The sequence below is a fragment of the Pristiophorus japonicus genome, chromosome 5 (assembly GCF_044704955.1).
Source record: "Pristiophorus japonicus isolate sPriJap1 chromosome 5, sPriJap1.hap1, whole genome shotgun sequence".
NCBI classification, from domain to species: domain Eukaryota; kingdom Metazoa; phylum Chordata; class Chondrichthyes; family Pristiophoridae; genus Pristiophorus; species Pristiophorus japonicus.
Genome location: NC_091981.1, coordinates 270,064,382 through 270,085,014, shown reverse-complemented (window position 1 = coordinate 270,085,014; position 20,633 = coordinate 270,064,382). Strand labels below are relative to the sequence as shown.

The 20,633-nt window shown below is 41.2% G+C and overlaps 1 protein-coding gene across 5 annotated transcripts in view; it reads left to right on the top strand.

Annotated features, from left to right (window-relative positions):
- Positions 1–20,633, top strand: part of rbm33a (RNA binding motif protein 33a) — a 203,636-nt gene that overhangs the window by 52,889 nt on the left and 130,114 nt on the right. For 4 of the 5 annotated variants that reach the window (XM_070881644.1, XM_070881643.1, XM_070881641.1 and 1 more), the window contains exons 5-6: positions 8,414–8,765; positions 13,900–14,040. In XM_070881644.1, the coding sequence (XP_070737745.1) occupies positions 8,414–8,765; positions 13,900–14,040 (493 nt within the window). The remainder of the gene's footprint in view (positions 1–8,413; positions 8,766–13,899; positions 14,041–20,633) is intronic. The other variant, XM_070881642.1, reaches the window with a different exon arrangement.

Here is a 20,633-nt window from a genome sequence, read left to right as displayed (position 1 = left end):
ACCCCAGCTCTTTACAATATACATTAATAATTTAGATGAAGGAATTGAGTGTAATATCTTCAAGTTTGCGGATGACACTAAACTGGATGGCGGTGTGAGCTGTGAGGAGGACGCTAAGAGGCTGCAGGGTGAATTGAATAGGTTAGGTGAGTGGGCAAATGCATGGCAGATGCAGTATAATGTGGATAAATGTGAGGTTATCCATTTTGGGGACAAAAACACGAAGGCAGAATATTATCTGAATGGTGGCAGATTAGGAAAAGGGGAGGTGCAACGAGACCTGGGTGTCATGGTTCATCAGTCATTGAAAGTGGGCACGCAGGTACAGCAGGCGGTAAAGAAGGCAAATGGTATGTTGGCTTTCATAGCTCGGGGATTTGAGTATAGGAGCAGGGAGGGAGGTCTTACTGCAGTTGTACAGGGCCTTAGTGAGGCCTCACCTGGAATATTGTGTTCAGTTTTGGTCTCCTAATCTGAGAAAGGACATTGTTGCTATTGAGGGAGTGCAGCAAAGGTTCACCAGACTGATTCCAGGGATGGCTGGACTGTCATATGAGGAGAGACTGGATCAACTGGGCCTTTATTCACTGGAGTTTAGAAGGATGAGAGGGGATCTCACAGAAACATATAAGATTCTGACGGGACTGGACAGGTTAGATGCGGGAAGAATGTTCCCGATGTTGGGGAAGTCCAGAACCAGGGGACATAGCCTCAAGATAAGGGGTAGGCCATTTAGGACTGAGATGAGGAGAAAATTCTTCACGCAGAGAGTTGTTAACCTGTGGAATTCCCTGCCGCAGAGAATTGTTGATGCCAGTTCATTGGATATATTCAAGAGGGAGTTAGATATGGCCCTTACGGCTAAGGGGATCAAGGAGTGTGGATAAAAAGCAGGAAAGAGGTACTGAAGGAATGATCAGCCATGATCTTATTGAATGGCGATGCAGGCTCGAAGGGCCGAATGGCCTACTCCTGCACCTATTTTCAATGTTTCTATGTTTCTACGGATTCCTTCTATGAGCCACTTCTAATTTTTCATCAAGAAATGGCTACTTTTTATTTTTGGTTATGAATGAGTTGGAAGTGAAACATTGGTTCTGTTATGCAGCTGTCAAAAGAGCTATAGATCACTCCCTTTGACAAGGAAAAAAACTTAATCCAGACAGTTAGTATAGAGGACCAACCCTTGGGCCTGCTATTTGTAACCTAAGTCTGGCAAAATGATTCATTGAACATTTGTACATTATCCCCCAATACATGAAAAGCCATTGAGTACTGCAAGATGGTGAGCGCATCTCCATCTTGGGCTACTCTGATATTCGTATTTGACAGTGTCTGTCGGGATGCTCGTTTCATCAAATTTTGGTTTGTCAGCAACAATTTGGCAGGTTTGGTTTGACAACAGTTTAGATGGAGAAGGCCACCAGGCTGCTCCTCTACAAGTTCTGAAGGGTGTGGATGATGCTGAATGAGGAAGAAAGTAGAATAGATTACCATGTCGGATTGTTGATTGTTAACAAAGTATTATGCAATTTCTTCCTTTCCATGGCTTTATTATAGCTTGATTGCACATTTTATTACATAAATATGTTTTAGGGATCAGTTCTGCCTCCTGGTATTAAGGAAGCACAGCACATCCCGAGGAATATTTCTTTGTATAGTCGTGGGTACATCACGGCAGCAACTTGTCACAATCTCAAACATCTATATTAATGACTTGGAAGAAGGGACTGAGTGTAATGTAGCCAAGTTTACTGACGATACAAAGATGGGAGGAAAAGCAATGTGTGAGGACACAAAAAGTCTGCAAAAAGACATAGGCTCAGTGAGTGGGCAAAAATTTAGCAGATGGAGTATAATGTTGGGAAGTGTGAGGTCATGCACTTTGGCAGAAAACCATCAAAGAGCAAGTTATTATTTAAATGGAGAAAGATTGCAAACTACTGCAGTACTGTGGGACCTGGGGGTACTTGTGCATGAAACACAAAAGGATAGTCTGCAGGTACAGCAAGTGATCAGGAAGGCCAATGGAATCTTGGCCTTTATTGCAAAGGGGATGGAGTATAAAAGCAGGGAAGTCTTGCCAAAGCTATACAGGATATTGGTGAGGCCACACCTGGAATACTGTGTGCAGTTTTGGTTTCCATATTTACGAAAGGATATACTTGCTTTGGAGGCAGTTCAGAGAAGGTTCAGCAGGTTGATTCTGGGGATGAGGGGGTTGACTTGTGAGGAAAGGTTGAGTAGGTTGGGCCTCTACTCATTGGAATTCAGAAAAATGAGAGGTGATCTTATCGAAACGTATAAGATTATGAAGGGGCTTGACAAGGTGGATGCATGGAGGATGTTTCCACTGATGGGGGAGACTAGAACTTGAGGGCATGATCTTAGAATAAGGGGCCGCCCATTTAAAACAGAGATGAGGAGAAATTTCTTCTGAGGGTTGTAAATCTGTGGAATTCGCTGCCTCAGAGAGCTGTGGAAGCTGGGACATTGAATAAATTTAAGACAGAAAACGATAAGGGTATGGGTTGTGTAGAGGACTCAGAGAGGCTGCAAGGAGATTTGGATAGGTTAAGCGAATGGGCTAAGGTTTGGCAGATGGAATACAATGTCGGAAAGTGTGAGGTCATCCACCTTGGGGGGAAAAAAACAGTAAAAGGGAATATTATTTGAATGGGGAGAAATTACAACATGCTGTGGTGCAGAGGGACCTGAGGGTCCTTGTGCATGAATCCCAAAAAGTTAGTTTGCAGGTGCAGCAGGTAATCAGGAAGGCAAATGGAATGTTGGCCTTCATTGCGAGAGGGATGGAGTACAAAAGCAGGGAGGTCTTGCTGCAACTGTATAAGGTATTTGTAAGGCCGCACCTGGAGTGCTGCGTGCAGTTTTGGTCACCTTACTTAAGGAAGGATATACTAGCTTTGGAAGGGGTACAGGGACGATTCACTAGGCTGATTCCAGAAATGAGGGGGTTACCTTATGATGATAGATTGAGTAGACTGGGTCTTTACTTGTTGGAGTTCAGAACGATGAGGGGTGATCTGAAAGAAACATTAAAAATCATGAAAGGGATAGACAAGATAGAGGCAGAGAGGTTGTTTCCACTAGTAGGGGAGACTAGAACTAGGGGGCACAGCCTCAAAATACGGAGGAGCCAATTTAAAACCGAGTTGAGAAAGAATTTCTTCTCCCAGAGGGTTGTGAATCTGTGGAATTCTCTGCCCAAGGAAGCAGTTGAGGCTAGCTCATTGAATGTTTTCAAGTCAAAGATCGATAGATTTTTAACCAATAAGGGAATTAAGGGTTACGGGGAGAGAGCGGGTAAGTGGAGCTGAGGCCATGATCTTATTGAATGGCGGAGCAGGCTCGAGGGGCCGTATGGCCTACTCCTGTTCCTATTTCTTATGTTTTTATCTTAGAGACGTTGTCTTTTAATCTTTTCAATTAAAAAACCTGAGTTTATTTCTACACTATTTGGAATAGGCTTTGTTTAATGAATGATGAAGACTCTGCAAGGCATTTAATCTTAATTTTGGTTGACCCATTTTTGTATCTTGGAACAAAAATAATGGAGTAAATAGAAAAACCCCATAAAGGAGCATATCTTCATAAATAGTCACACTTTATATTTCTGTCTGTGATTTGTAAATAAATCTTAGAACTGTCAATCTTCTAGTCGCATCTGCTTTTTGTGTAATAATACAGTGGTCTAAGCTTTGTTAGTGCAGTTGTTTCAGTGGTACTGGCATTAGGGACAAGAACATGTCAGATTTATATATTGGGTTAGTGTTAGACTAAGTGTTTTTTTCATTAAGTTCAGGTCATCGTTCAGGGCCTGATCTGTGGTAAATGCCATGCGATATTCACAGTGCTGGATTTGTGATGAATGCTGTGCAATATTGAGCTATTTTTTTTGCAATTTTTAGCATTGGAGTTATCAGGGTGATCGAAATTCTGTTCTATTACTAATCCTGGAAGTTTCTGCAGCACATTTTATTTTTGCATTAACTAGTTGAAAACTATCTTCTCTAGATTGCAGGCAGTGTACATTGAGGCTTATTGAGGCTGTGGTTTTTGTCCATCATTTTTAATATAGTGGGTTTTCCTATTTGTTGAAATCCAATGGGTGCAAAGCTTAAACTTCTTGGGTATTTGGAGACTGTTTACGACTGAGCCCAAGGATTTGATGTTTAATTGTGTTTGTTATATTGGTATGTATCTAGTGCAGTGGACATTTCTAAATTGTAAACTCACTCATTTTGATCTAAATCTCTTGCATTGAAATCTTTCTTCAGAATTTTTATTTTAAGTGCACATTGTGCATCAATTTAAGAAACCATTTTACGTTCTCCAATAGTTTTGAACAATTGCTTTATTTCCATACTTTGCAGGAAATTTGCCTGTTATTTCAACTGGGGGCTGTAATACTGTAATATGGATCACTTTCCTGTGGGTTCTTTTCAAAATTATTTGTAGTCTTTGACAGAAAAGCTACAATTTCCACCATGGTTTGATCTTTTGACATCTCAATGAATGGTGTCAAACTGGTTCAGGGAAAATCTTGAGAGAGATCTGGAAGCGATAGTAAACTCAATAATTAACATGTCCAGTCACGGCGGAGCAGAAGTCGACAAAGCAAACAGAATTTTGAGCTACATTGCCAAATCAGTAGAGTACAAGTCTGAAGCTGACATGTTGACGTACCGTGCTGTAATCGGGTGGCACCTTGATTTACTGTGTTTACTTGTGGACGTTGAAACCGAAGGAAAACAGCCAACGCCTTGGAATCAGTGTGGAGAAAGGCAGTAAGGCTGGTTAATGTAGGATAAGGGGCCATAGGTACAAACTAGCAACAGTAAGTTCAGGGGTTCCATAGAAACATAGAAAATAGGTGCAGGAGTAGGCCCTTCGAGCCTGCACCACCATTCAGTAAGAACATGGCTGATCATTCACCTCAGTACCCCTTTCCTGCTTTCTCTCCATACCCCTTGATCCCTTTAGCCGTAAGGGCTATATCTAACTCCCTCTTGAATATATCTAACGAACTGGCATCAACAACTCTCTGTGGTAGAGAATTTCACAGGTTAACAACTCTCTGAGTAAAGAAGTTTCTCCTCATCTCGGTCCTAAATGGCTTACCCCTTATCCTTAGACTGTGTCCTCTGGTTCTGGACTTTCCCAACATCGGCAACATTCTTCCTGCATCTAACCTGTCGAGTCCCGTCAGAATTTTATATGTTTCTATGAGATCCCCTCTCATCCTTCTAAACTCCAGTGAATACAGGCCCAGTCGATCCACTCTCCCCTCATATGTCAGTCCTGCCATCCCGGAAATCAGTCTGGTGAACTTTCGCTGCACTCCCTCAATAGCAAGAACGTCCCTCCTCAGATTAGGAGACCAAAACTGAACACAATATTCCAGGTGAGGCCTCACCAAGGCCATGTACAACTGCAGTAAGAGCTCCCTGCTCCTATACTCAAATCCCCTAGCTATGAAGGCCAACATACCATTTGCCGCCTTCACCGCCTGCTGTACCTGCATGCCAACTTTCAATGACTGATGTACCATGACACCCAGGTCTCGTTGCACCTCCCCTTTTCCTAATCTGCCGCCATTCAGATAATATTTTGCCTTTGTGTTTTTTCCCCCAAAGTGGATAACCTCAAACTTATCCACATTATACTGCATCTGCCATGCATTTGCCCACTCACCTAACCTGTCCAAGTCACCCTGCAGCCTCTTAGCATCTTCCTCACAGCTCTCACTGCCACCCAGCTTAGTGTCATCTGCAAACTTGGAGATATTACTCAATTCCTTCATCTAAATCATTGATGTATATTGTAAATAGCTGGTGTCCCAGCACTGAGCCCTGCCCTGAGTTGTCAGGAATCATTTGCCGCAGAGTGATTTAATACTTGGTATGGTTTTCCAGGTAGAATCGTGGTGGTTAAAAACTGGAATCATTCAAAATGGTATTGAGACGCTGTAATGGGAGGGATGTTGGCTTCTATGATGTGTAAGCTTGAAGGGCTGAATGGAATTGCTCATCCGTACTTATTTGTTATCCTTGAGTTCTGAGTCACCTTGTAGCTAATATTAGGGTTTAGGCGTCGCATTGTAAGCTGAAAACTCAGCAGCTGGCCAGTGCTGGGAGGTTAGAGAATCCTTGAAGCTACTGGATCGGAAAAAATGAATTTACGTCTAAATTTATCTTGGCTTTTATTTGATTTATTAGCTCATCAAAACAAACAGAAACATGTGTGATATATGCATGTTGATGTTCTGTAGATATGAGTGTTTTGTGCTCAACATACAGTCAGTAAGACACTGAGAAAACATCCAAGAACAATGTAGAAGGTAGCAGTCAAGCTATTGCTTCATTATATTCCACATTCACTGACCTTTGCAAATGCTAAATATCTATCCCTTCTAGCAAAATCTAATTTGTTTCAGAAACATCTGTAATATAAAAAGAGGCATGGGGATAAGGAAAATATTAAGGCAAATATCAGTGGTAGGCGTTTTGTCAATTACCCATTTGGAACTCACTTGGAAAATCAGCATAACAATTTCTTGACCAATCTTTTTCTCATCAGCTCCTTTTGATTGTCTTAATAAAAGAGGAAGTAAAGCTTATTTTAAATGACTAATTTGGTGGGTTACAGCTAATGTTGGTGACTGAATTTTTGACGTTCATTTTTAGGTGCTTCTTGTCTATTTGTAATCACTTCTCTTCCCTTGCAGTAAAATGGCGTTCAGCAACTATTTCAGTACGGCTGATTGACAGCGTGGGGTGTTTTAACTGTTGAGGTCTTTTAATGCTGATGGAATTCTTCTATATTGACAGACAGCAATCCCAGACTAAAGAGGCATCCTTAGTGAGAATTGATACTCTTGCTGTGTCCTGCTAATGGACATGTTTCCCAAACTCTCCTGCTTAGAATTGGAGGTGGCATTGAGCTTGGTGTTGTCATGCAAAATAAATAAAAATTATTAAACATAACATTGCACTCGTATTTTTTTTTAGAGAAGGAGGATTTGCTTTGTAAAATATCTCTAAGCATTGACTTACAACCGCAGTAATTAAATAACACCATCATTTTCTATCGGTCTTTGCTAGCATTTTGACTGTCTCTTTACTCCAGTGGCAACTGCTAAATTGGCAGCCGGTGACTTCCAAGTACCTCGGGCATCCACCTAAAACTAAGCACCTTGACTATGCTAAACAGGGTCCGAATGCCTATTCTAGGACCTCAATGTCAAATTCGGTTAATAAACTGGGTAGAGCAAATGCTTTGCGTTCTTCGCTGAATGTTTTTTGTCAACAGCGGTCCTTAAAGAGTGAAATCGCCCCTCTCTAACTCTGTAATCTCCTCCAGCACCTCCCCCCCCCCCCCCCCCGCGATGTCTGCGTTCCTCTAATTCTGCCCTCTTGAGCATCCTGATTGTAATCGCTCAACCATTGGTGGCCAAGCCTTCTGTTGCCTAGGCCCCAAGCTCTGGAACTCCCTGCCTAAATCTCTCCGCCTCTCTACCTCTCTTTCCTCCACGACACTCCTTAAAACATACTTCTTTGACCAAGCTTTTGGTCACCTACACTAATTTCTACTTATGCGGCTCAGTGTCAAATTTTTGTCGCATAATACTCCCGTGAAGCGCCTTGGGATGTTGACTACATGAAAGGCGCTATATAAATACAAATTGTTCTATGGTGCCAAGATTGTGCAATCGAAGTGACAAGTTTACGTAGGCATTTTTCATTATAGGAGTGGACATTATAATGGGAAAAGTTAACACAAAAATGTGATAAGAAAGCAAATGGAGGATCGAAGTGGCAGCAGATGTAATATTTTGTCAAATGTAAGAGATAGAAGAAAAATTTTGCTAATGACAACACTTTTTAAATAGACTAAACCTGTTGAGATCAAATCTTTTTGTTATGCAATTTTAAAATGTCTATTTATTGAGAGGTTGAAATCGTAAGTGAATTAATTCATATTTACGGTTTGTTGTAATTAAATCTTTAATATGTGGTACCAAGGATTTTAGTTTGGAACCTTTGAGTTTCTTGTAGTGATGCTTTAAGTTCATCACTAAGATATAAAACATGGACATTACATTAATGTTAGTGATAAAAGGGTACATTTTACTTAGAATATTGTGATTTTTGTCTGGTATACATCTAAAATTTGTTTTCTTCCATAAAATTTGTTTGTATATTGCACAAGCATAATTGCAATTTAGAATAAAAGCAAAGAAATGTGTAACACAGTGCATAATGTTTTAATATTTAATAATGCAATGTTTTTGACACCTATTTACCATTTTTAAATGTAATGCTGAGGACAGATTTTAAAAAGCCAGAATTTTACATTTTAAAGTATATGAAGTCATTTATTTTATTTTCAGTTACCAAGGTGTATCTATCGACATCAATGCATCCACATCTTTTACGGGTACATCCTTAGAATTGTCCAAGAGTATCGGTGATAAATCGACAGAAGAGATATTCCATTATGCAGACCAAGATGCAGATGATGAAAATGCAGCCCTGGAAGTTGTAGATGAAGCACAAGAAGAAATGGAAGGCTACGCTCAGGACGAATATGTTGAAGAGGAAGAAGGTGTGCAGTATGAAGGCAACGACGCAGAGCTAGGAGACGACCAAATGGATTACCCAGGAGAACCGGGCGAAGAGGAGATGTACAATGATGAAGTGTTAGACCTTGAAATCAATGACCCTCTTGATGATGAATTTCAAGTAAGTCCTTTTCTGTTGTATCATTTCAGATAACACTTCATCACCAGGATCCAGGCTGATTTTAAAACTATTTCTGTCCCAGGGGAGGTGTGAAAATTAGACCTATTATCACTTGCTGTCAGTTTCTTTATCTCCTGTCTGACAAAGTTTATGTTGACAGCTTGTTTGGAGGTAGCAATACTCTTCTGACAGGCTTAGAGACTGCTTGGCATTATGACCTTGAGGGTTGTATCTTTGTGAAAAAGCCTGCATTGTCTGATGCAGATACACTGCCAATTGTCGAGCACAGTTAAGGTGAAAGGTTTTTTATCAGCAGATTGGATGGGATCTGATTGAGCCCTGTAAAGGTGCATAGATTACTGACCTCTTTAGAATGTTAATTTTCCAGAAATGATTGATGTTCTTTGCATCCTTTCTTTCAACACATAGCAGCTTTAAGCTGAATAAAGAGATTAACTCTTGGCTGTTGAGATGATCTCTAGTGTAGAAGCATTTATCATCATTAAGTGGGTAAAACCACATAAGTCAAGTGTATTTTTGAATGGGAATAGAAGCTGATCTAATTAATGAATCTGTTATGACATGGAAAATTATTTTGGGGAAAATGATTAAAGCTGACGGACCAGAAAATTAAATTATTTAAAGGAATTTTGTAATTTCAAAACATACAAGAAAACTGTATGTATGGAACTTATTTCAAAATTTTCCAGTATCACTGAGCTTTTGATAGCTGTTTTAGTGAATTTGGGGTAAAAATAATATGCTTAAATTAAGCATTAAAACTCATAATTGCAGCATTATTTACAAGTTTCCCCCCCCCCCCTCCCCACCCAAATACACACTTCCTGTTATATGACTGAACAGTCCAATTTTCCCTCATCGTTCATGGATGCTCAATTCTATTTCTGCCAAGAGGCACCCCTGAGCAACGCAGGAAAGTACCCTTTTCTGAGACTCCGACAAGGCTGGCAAATTCACTCTATTGGGGTCAGTGTGGATGCCTGTCAAAACTGATTTGAATTTCAGTCTCCAGACTGTTAACATTATAATCTCTGATGAATCTTTTGGATGTAAAAATGGCTGATGTAGAAAATGGAAATTGTCTGGTGTCGTATGGAGCATATTTCTAAAGTTGGTATTAAGATGTGCTATTGGGCCATGATAACGGAACTTTACCCTGCATTGAACGCATACTTGATATGACGTGATGCAGACATTAGAAGGAAAAAGTGAAAATGTTGAATTTCTCATCACTGTTGCCTCCTGCGTTGATGATCACAAAACTGGAATTTAAAGGTGACTTTCTGCACGTGTTTGTAATTCATTTTTCAAATTGGAGATGACCACACACTGCCATTTCTCCTAGCAGCAACATTTATTTATGCCAACTATGCTAATTATTATATAAAGATTCTACTTCCTATAGAAGAACAAATAATGTGTTGTACAAGCATTGCTTGGTTTCTTGTGTTGGGACCATGCTAAATCACGGGTTTGGAACATTGAAACCGAGGAAGAGGAGTCGGCCATTCGGCCCCTCCTTGCCTGTTTGGCTGTTCAATTAAATCATGGCTGATCTGTACCTCAACTCCATTGGATCATAGTTGATGTGTACTTCTACTGCATTTATCCATCCTTGTTCCATCTCCTTTGATATCCTTGCCGAACAAAAATCTGTCGATCTCATTGGGAAATTGCAATTGACCCAGCACCCACAGCCTTTTAGAGTTCCACTATCCTTTTATGTGAAAAGTTGTTCCTGATTTCACCCCTAAAGGATCTAGCTCTAATTTTAAGATTATGCCACCTTGTTCTGGGTTTTCCCACCAGAGGAAATTGTTTCTTTGTATTCCTTAATCATTTTTAATACCTTGATTAGATCACCCCTCAACATTCTAAACTCAAAGAGAATACAAGGCAAGTTTTCGCAACCAGACCTCATAATATAAACCTTTAACCCTTAAGCCGTAGTATAATTCTGGTGAATCTGTGCTGTGCACCCTGCAAGGAGAATGCATCTTTCCTGAGGTTGGTTGCACAAACTGAACGCAGTACTTCGGATGGGGTCTGACTACGGCTCTGTACAATGGAAGCATCACTTCTTCTCTTTCATAGAGCCGGCACAGGGCCAGATGGCCTCCCTCTATGATGTATAATTCTATTAGCCTTTTTGATTACATTTTGTAGCTGTGCAGTAGATTTTAGTGATTTGTCTACATGAAGAACCAAATCCCTCCACAGCTACTCGTCTCTTACCATTATCCTGATTTGGTTTCCTCAGATCTTCACACTTCCCCATTGAACTCCATAATGCTCACTTAGTCTGCTTATGTCCCTTTGTAACTTCCCATTCCATGCATGCAAATTGCTGTCTCTCCTAAGTCAAGTGTCACCTGGAAATTTCCCTATATGATTCTCTTGCTTCATCCAAGTCATTAATGAAAATCTGAGACCCCAGTATAGGTCCCTACACTATTTGTCACATACTGCCAATCTCCTTTATCTCTACTCTTTCTTCTCCCTCCCAACCAATTACCAACCCCATATCACATGGTCCCCTCAATTCCATGTGCTTTTATTTTTGCTAATGTCTTGTGGAACCATATCAGCGGCTTTCTGGAAGTCCATATGGGTAACATCCATACACTTTCTTATTCACCATGATCGTGACCTTTTTTTAAAAAAAAATCAACTCGTTTGGTCAGACAATACCTACCCATCCCAAATCCATGCTGATTCTAATCAGCTAATACTTGTCCAAGTGCCCAGTCACACTGTTTCATAGATTTTAGTAACTTCCCCACAATTGATGTTAAACTGTCAGGTCTGTAGTTACCTGTGTTTTTTCTCCTTTTCTTCTTAAATAATTGCATGACATTTGTAAATTTGGAATTGAGCACTGTGCTGTATTCTAAATATGGGTTCCAGTCTAAGTACATAGTTATTATTAGGTGCAAATTGATGGTCAAGAAATGCTTGAATCAAATTGTATTGCAACTCTGTTCCAGAGCAGACAATGAAATGATTGGCTTAAGTTGCTGCCGGTACTGTCTCCAAACAGTAAAACGTTATTTGGTGCATTCTAAAGTACAGCTTCAAATTTGGGGGATAAGCTACAGAATATTGATACACACATAAACACACATAGGAGTGTGTTTAATACTTGCAAGTTCTAGTACATAAGAACATAAGAAATAGGAGCGGGTGTAGGTCATTTGGCCCCTCGAGCCTGTTCTGCCATTCAATAAGATTTCTGCCCGCTCCCCATATAGCCCTAGACTCTCCTATCGTTCAAAAATCTATCTCCGCCTTAAATATATTCACTGGCCCAGCCTCCACAGCTCTCTGGGGTAGAGAATTTCAAAGATTCCCGACCCTCTGAGAGAAGAAATTCCTCCTCCCAAGTACAAGCAGATTATGCGAGTTAAAATAAACTTCATGTGAGGACAAAAGGATAACGCAGCAAGATAAATTGTTAATAAGTAGCTATACAGTAACACTTGTCAAGGAATATTGGAAACATACCACATCCGTGAAATAGGAACAATGGGCCCAAATTTCCCCAAGCCCTTTTTCCAGTGCACTCACCCAAGATGCGCCGACTTTGTGCGCTCAAATCGGCGCCAAAAAACGTACTCATGATTCTGGCCGCTCTGCTGTGTGCTGTGTCCTGGGTCCTGGCGTGGCGTATATAGTGGAGTGGGGGGTGGAGCTACAGCCCTGCGCCGAAAACAATGCCGGCAGCTGTCCGCATGCGCAGTGGAGTCTGCGCACATGCGCAGTAGCTCCTCTCCCTCCCAGCGCATCCTGCAGGCTCTGAGCGGGACCCGATGCTCGCCGCCCCTATCCCTGGCCAAAGAGATGTCCCGATGTTCGCCGCCCCTATCTCTGGCCGAATAGCCTCCCGCACCGGCCTGCGAGCTATTGAACAAATGGAAACCTGCTGTGCTAACTTTTTCTGGCAAAAATATGGGGAAGTTGTTTCTATTTTACACATCTTTTGGGAGTATCTCGGCATACAGCCTTTGGAGCCAATTACTTACAAAGAATGGAAACATCGCTCGGCTTAATTTGTTTTAGGGAGATCCCTGTACAGGTAAAAAAATAATTGCAAAGGAGACCTGTAAAAATGTGCAAAGTAATGAGTGACATGAAAAAAGCCCTGTACATGTAAGTAGCTGCTTGTGTTGTTTAAACTACTGTGATTGTGTGTTTGCAGAGTTCCTTTATTTTCTTTTAATCTTTCCTTAAAACTTTGTAAGTCTTGGTGCTTTAGGTGCAGGTCTTCTCCGTTTCCTTCTATTTTTTCATTTGTTATTGAATGCTTTTTGTGCTTTGTTTAGTGCTTTGTAAGTCTTGGTGCTTTAGAATGTACTAACCTGCACTGATTTCTTAACTCTGCAAGGGTTTTCTGTGCGGCCACAAGTGGCCACATATGTTGGCCTAAGTTAGTTTGGAGCAACTATTAGCTGTCCAAACTGGCTTAAATGGCCAAAACAGCTGGTAACGCCCCCTTTTGGGAAAAAAAAGAAACGAAAAAAAATCCTAACTAACTCACTTACACTGGAGATTTTTAAGATACTCCAGAAAAATCAAGTTGCTCCAAAAAAAACCAGAGCAACTCCTGGGCAAATTTGGGCCCAATAGTACTAAATGGAAGACTGTGTAATGAAGTAAATAACACATGATGTGAAAATCAGTAAATGTAATGGTCCCTCTACTTTTCTTTTGTGTTCAGTACCTTTAAATTTGTTGTGTGGCATGGTATCTTAAATGCGAACAGCTTGTGAGTGGCCTGTGCAGTACCTTCCCGATTACTGCACAGCCGCACATGCTGCAACTTAAAAAGAGCACTGGTAAAAATAATCCATTTTCCAACCTATAAATTGCTTTTGTTTTATTTAATAAGCAGATCAGTTACAGATTTGTAACAAACTCGTATATCTACTACTGTCTCTATATAATGTAAAAAAATGCTAATTATAACCAATTGCGTGGACATAAGATTGCTTCACAGTGGTGATGAGCATTGCCTAATCTTCGCTGTCTGAAATAGAAAGGAAAATGATATGCATTTTGTAACCTGTTGAATGATACCGATCTCCTGGAAGGGTAAATTTGTCTTTGTTATCAGGATGAAGAATATACACAGTTGTATGCCACAAACCAGGATATGCCAGGACAGCTCCAAGCTCAGGGCAATGAAGAATATGAAGAAGCAGCAGCCTCAGATAGACAGGAGCAAGTTGTAGAAACTGTCAAAGAACCTGAAGAGGTAAAGTGATGATGTAGTTTTATATTCGGCAATTCTCCACTGAATGAATTCCTGACCTCATTTAGGTCAACAGGGAAACATCGGAGTGTAAACCAAGTGTTTCCGCACAAGAATGGATCGACTCAATCTTAGCTTTCAAAAGGGAGTTGGATAAGCATCTGAAAGAAAAAAATTGCAGGGCCATGGGGGAAAGGGCAGGGGAGTGGGACTAGCTTAGAGTCGGCACGGGCTCGATGGGCCAAATAACCGTCTTCCGTGCTGTAACCATTTTTTGATTCTATAATTGAAGGATGAATCAACCCAGATTCCTCTGACGCATCCAGTGGTGGCTAAATAGTGGAACTGACAGTGGCATAGGATTCATCCTCTCAACTGTTGGTGGAAGTGCTATAAAACAATTTGAAAAGCAGTTTCCCTTAATGGTCTCATGAAGACACTGCTTGCTTGTTTAATAAGCCATGCAGACCAGAAGGTCCTAGGTTTGATTACCTACTCACACTGATTTAACTAATCTCAACAGTCATCGTCATTGCAGTTGAGTTCAGTGCTGCTGAACTAGTTAGAAAATATTTGTTGGGATCACTGTTTCTGATTGCTATGTGAAAAGGATGTTGACTTCTGTATCAAGTCTCAAACAATAACTTACATTTATATAGCGCCTTTAACATATTAAAACGTCCCAAAGTTCTTCACAGGAGCGTTGTCAGACACCAAGCCACATAAGGAGATATTAGGGCAGATGACCAAAAACTTGGTTCCAAGAAGTAGGTTTTAAGTAGCGTCTTAAAAGATGAGAGAAAGCAGTAGAGAGATTTAGGGAGGGAATTCCAGAGCTTGGCCTAGGCAGCTGGCAATGGTGGAACAATTAAAGTCTGGGATGTGCATAAAGCCAGAATTGGAGGAGCAAAGGCATCTCTGAGGGTTGTAGGGCTGGAGGAGGTTACTGAGATGGGATGGGGCGAAGCCATATAGGGATCCGGCCCCCCCCCCCCCCCCCCCCAATCTCGCTGCTGCACGCCCAGCCCCAAGCCCGATATCCCCTTGCTCAGTACCTGTACCATCCAATTTAAACGTGACCATCCCTCGTCCAGAAAAATCCCTTATCCAGAACAGACCAGGTCCCGAAGGTTCTGGATAAGGGCGAGTTAGGATATGAGCAGCAGAGTTTTGGATGAGCTCAAGTTTATAGAGGGTGGAAAATGGGAGGTCGACCAGGAGAGCATTGGAATAGTCTGGTTTAGAGGCAACAAAGGAGGGCTTCAGCAGCAGATGAACTGAGGTAGGGGTGGAGTTGGACGATATTAGAGGTGGAAGTAGGTGGTAACCTGTTTAACAACTGAAATATTTTAGAAACCAATTTTGTTTTTTTTTAAACTAGTGATACCTGTTTCACAGAGTTAGGGATTAGTTAGGGATTTAATGGAATTTTACTGCTTGACTCTTCCATCAATCCTTACAAGTCCTCTTTGTAAATTGTGAAACAAAAAATAGACTTGTCATTTACCCATAGACTATCCACAAGTCCCTGACTGTGAATTTCTCCCTGGGTTGAACGGATTTTCAGCTCTCACTCCTTTATGCTGAAATAAACACTACAGGTATTACATTAATAAGGCTGTTCTGATGCCAGGAGCAGCTTTAGTAACAGTAATAACCTATAGATCTGAAATACTTTTAATTCTGTTACGTTTCTTGTCTTTTTCTCCCATTTTGAATTTGTAATCTGTTTTCTAATCTCCTCTTCCCAGTTGAGAGAACCTTTTTAAAGAAGCAAATAAGTATATCTTCTACCTGGTTCCCATTGTCTTTTTTTTAGATGAAACTAAATTTTGAAGAACTTTCCTTTATCTTATTGAAGATCAACCTTGTTCTATAATAAATTTTGTATGGTTAATCTTGAGCATTTATGCATAAAACCAGGAAGATATTTTGCTGACCAGTAAATTCATGCTCAGAGTAAGCCTGACTGCATGCTTTGAGGCGGGTGAGGGAAGATATTCTTATTTCCAGCCAGTTTCCTTGCTCCTGACATAGATAATCATGTGATCTTTTTCACAGTGATCATCGGTTCATAAGGGAGAGAAAAGAAATTAATTGACGTAAGATAGTTTTGCTTTTGTGACAGTCCCTTCGGCATGCTGGTTTAAAGAACTTGTTTCAAACTTTGAGACTTGAATTTGACATGTCAACCCAGCTCCAAGGAGAAAATATTATACAACATTGTGTAAGGCCCTTAACTTTGAAAGGTCACATGTTCCATGTTCCATGTTACAATTTCACATCAGTGTTCATCTGAGAACTCAGTTTCCTATGGATGTTAATGAGTTCCTCTCTCATTGAATTTCTAATGTCTGATATAATTAATGGCAAGTCTGGTCCAACAGCCGTCTCTTAGATTGACTAAGTTGCACAGGGTGCTACTCATTGCTTTGATGCCATCATTGTATCACATGGTGAAACTTGATAAAAATGACATGATTTCTTAACCATGCTGAACATTTCCACTTCTGGATAAATTGTGGAGCAGGAAAAAAAAAATGCATGTTTTGCAGGAGCAGGCTGGTTCTTTTAGAAATCAAAGGGCCAGTGAGCCCAGTTGTGGTTGAGATGGAATGGATTTGACAGTCGTGGAGAATACTGTTCTTTGTCATGAGTGGAGAATGGTAACCTGATCACTGTTTTTAGAGTTCACTAATGTACTAAGCAAACATTTAAATAAAATCGTATCCTTTAAGACATAATCGATATTTGCAGTATACAAATAGACTAGCGTTACCAAATATATTATCAGTTTTTACTCCGTATGAGTGGACTTTGGAACAACTAGAGGTTTTCATCTCCTGTTTAATGGCCATTTGAATTTTGAAAAATTATATTAACCAAGTACATATAAGGAAAAGAAATTGAATCGTAGCCACAACATAAACTTGTGCGTATGTAATGCAATTCAAATTTGGACTGCAAATCAGCAACGCTGCATTAATCCCTTGTTTGGATCCTAAAGAGATAGGTCCACCTTTTGTAAAAGGAGCTGGCCCTCCTTGGCAAAATTGCCAGTGGTATATATAGGATAATACGTGACCATCATTAATTTGTCATTTACATTGCAATCTGCTCCAAATGAATGAAAATCTAATGCAGGTGCAGCGTCTAAAATCCGGAACCCTCGGGACCGAGGCCGTTCCGGATTCGGGGCTTTACCGGACTGTTGATTTGTTTTCTGTCATCACGAATCTGGAAACACCCGAGCCCGGGTTCGGGTATTTCCGGATATCGGAATGTCGGAGCGGAGGGGGGGAGGATTCCTGCTGAAGAGCTGTTCGGGCCGTCCGGCCACGCCAAGGTTGTCGTTGGGCGGGCCCACTCCACCAAGCAGGTTGTCATCGGGCTGGCCCCTGCCGAGGAGGTTGTTGGGTAGGCCGGCTCCACCGAGGTGTTCGGGCGGGCCCCACCAAGGAGGGCGTCTGACGAGGCGAGCAGCGGCGAGGCCCGAGGTCGGACAGCAGCGGAGCCCTGACATCGGCAGGGTTGTTGGGTCTGGATTCCGGAACATTTTATGGATTCCAGACGACCCTGCCACCGATCGGTCCAGAGTCCGGATTCTGGAACATTCCGGAACTCCGGATTCTCGACGCTGCACCTGTATTTCAAATAGTGTGCTGTCTACTTCCCAATATTGTCTTGTTTTGTTCAGTGTTCCTGTTCCATTTGTTGGAAATGGTTCCGAGCCTGAGCCTGAGCCTGCTCATTGTCTTCGTTCTGCTCTGCCCACAACTTTGTGTGAATTCTCCCATCAATTCTGGAGATGGTCCAGTGATGAAATAGCTGCAGTGAATCTATCCAAGCCGATCTTGCAGATGCCAAAAAAGCAACAGTTGGGGGCATAGAGATCAGTTCTAATCCAATTTGTGGATCAGGTGCCTGCCCTGAACATTCACTATTGGCTACTTTTCAAATGGTGTTATCTAAAATACTTTCAATCTGGAATACTTGTTAAATAGAAATAAAGAAAATGATAGCTAACACATAATCCAGCAAGATCTACCTGTTAAAGAAAACTCTTATGTAATGGTAATAAGGTAAATGCTACATTAAGTGCAGCACTTAACCACTATTTTACATAATTTAATGCCCTTCGTAACCTTTGTTTGTCTAGATTCAGATTGTTAATACTGAATCTGTATCAACGATATTGCTCTTCCCCCCCCCCCCCCCCCCAGTAGCCAAGCTGTGCCCGAATGAAGTGCATTCTGGGATTTTTAGTAAATGTATAAATAGTAAGAAACTACGGGGTTGAATGGCTGTGGGGCCCAACATTTCCTGCAATGCTGGGAGCAACAAAAACAACTTTCATTTATATAGCACCTTTAACGTAGTAAAATGTCCAGTGTGGTGAGTGGAAGCGACTCATAAACTGAGTGCTGGTGAGTAGATTATTAGTAAGTAGATGCTACTTGATGCTCGTTGAGCTTTTCCGCCCCTTTTTTTGTTGGAGCATCCATGGACAATTTCCACATTGTTGGGTCAATGCTAGTTTAGCTGTACTGGAACAGTTGATGTGAGGCTGTATGAGTTCCGAGGATAATACTGTTGAAGCTTGGAAATCATCAGCTCTATGTTGAAATAAGATTTTAAAATAGCTGCATAGACTTGTCCAAAACTGTTAACCTGTCAAGCATGTAATGAATAATCTCGCAGACCTACATAATGCAGACCAAGTTCAAACCTATGTTATATTGATCACCACTGTGCTTATTTCCACGGTGTTCTGGTCTCTCTGCTCATGTGTTCCCGTTTGGTGCTGCTCATGTGCACTCGATCCAGTTGCAACCTGCACCGACACGCTTTCCTCGACTCTATGCAGATTGTGTCAGAGGATCAGATGAGGGTTGGGGGGCTCGAGAGGTTCGGTGGGGGGCAGGGGAGGAGAGGGAATAGAACAGGGGCACAGAGAGGAGAGGGGATCAATTTGTGGGGGGGGTGGGGGGTGCCGGGGGGGAAGGGAAGAGAGGGGATTTAAGGGGTGGGGGAGGAGAGGAGAGGATCAAAGCACTCTCCAGCAGGCAGGATCAAATTACACATTCCAGACAAACTGGACAAAATAGCTGTTGTCTCATAGCGCAAATGCCTTGGGTACCGAGTTGCCATTTTCTGTTCTGTTTCTAATACCTGGATATTGTTGCTGTCGGAAAGTGACCCATGTGGCCATATCAATGCCTTGTATGGACTTGTCACCTGGGATTTGTGCGTTGCCATTCTGGCTACACATCCCAAAGTTTGCTCCCCTTGGAGGACAAATCAGAAATTGGCTCTTGTTCTCCAAGAGGACCAATCAGAAATTTGGTGTTGTAAATAGACACGATCTTTAATCACAGCCCATTTACTAAATTATTGTGATGCGTTGAAACCACATTGCAGCATGTAATTAGTGAACTCCAGTATTTCATGTACTCGTTAATGCATAATTTTGTCAATGTATTAATTACCATATTATGGATTTAGTAATGAAGTAGTGATCAAGAATTTCTGTATTAGACTATATCTTTGATGATTGGATAACGCGCTCATTCAATCGTGTACTGCATTCATTGGTTCGAGAGTTTGCTTACTTTAATTGTTGATAAACCTTAGTTAATTTAATAATGCCAGAGGCCAGCTGAAATTTTAGTCACTTAATAACTCTTCCATGTGGTCTTAAATCCTCAGCCAGTTCTGCTGTGTGGAATTGGACTCAAAGGAGGAGGGGGGGACGGGCGGAGCGGGGGCAACGATTCATCCGATACGCTTTGATATTCTTTACATGGATTATGGATTTATCAAGCGCTATATTTATTACGTCCTTTGCCAGGTTAAATAATCCCAAACTGTTCCAATGTCTCCTCATAGCTCAAATGCCTTGGGTATCTAGTTGCCATTTTCTGCTCTGTTTCTAATACCTGGATGATGATGATGTAGTATCGTGACCCATGTGGCCATATCAATGCCTTGTCACCTGGGATTTATGCTTTACCATTCTGGCTATACATCCCAAAAGTCTGGTTAGTTTGCGTACTGCTGCTACACTGCACTGTTGCTTTGAAAGAGTTATCCACCACAATCAAAAATATTTAATTTGGGACTCATCCTTAGATTCGTGGGAGCACTCTCACCTCTGAGGTGGAAGATGGTGGGTTCAAACCCCACTCCCGAAACTGGATAAACGCAAATCTTTCAGTTCACTACAGAGGGAGTGCTGCATTTTTGGAGTTCAGGCCAATATTTATCCCTCAACCAACATTACCAAAACATTATCTGGTCATGTATCTCATTGCTATTTGTGGGACACGGTCCACAATTTGGCTGCTGCATTTCCCAACATTGCAACAGTGACTTCACTTCAAAAGTACTTAATTGCTGAAAAGTACTTTAGGATGTCCTGATATCATTAAAGGCAAGTCCTTTCTTTTCCTATGTATTTAAGTGGTTTCCCTCAATTTTGCAGCCTATTGTGAGACCCAAATATTTCCATATTTTCTACTGTGTAAAAAAAAAAAAAATACTATAAGTTCGATTTCAATAGTAAATGCTGCAATGGTTTTAGTTGTTGTAAAATG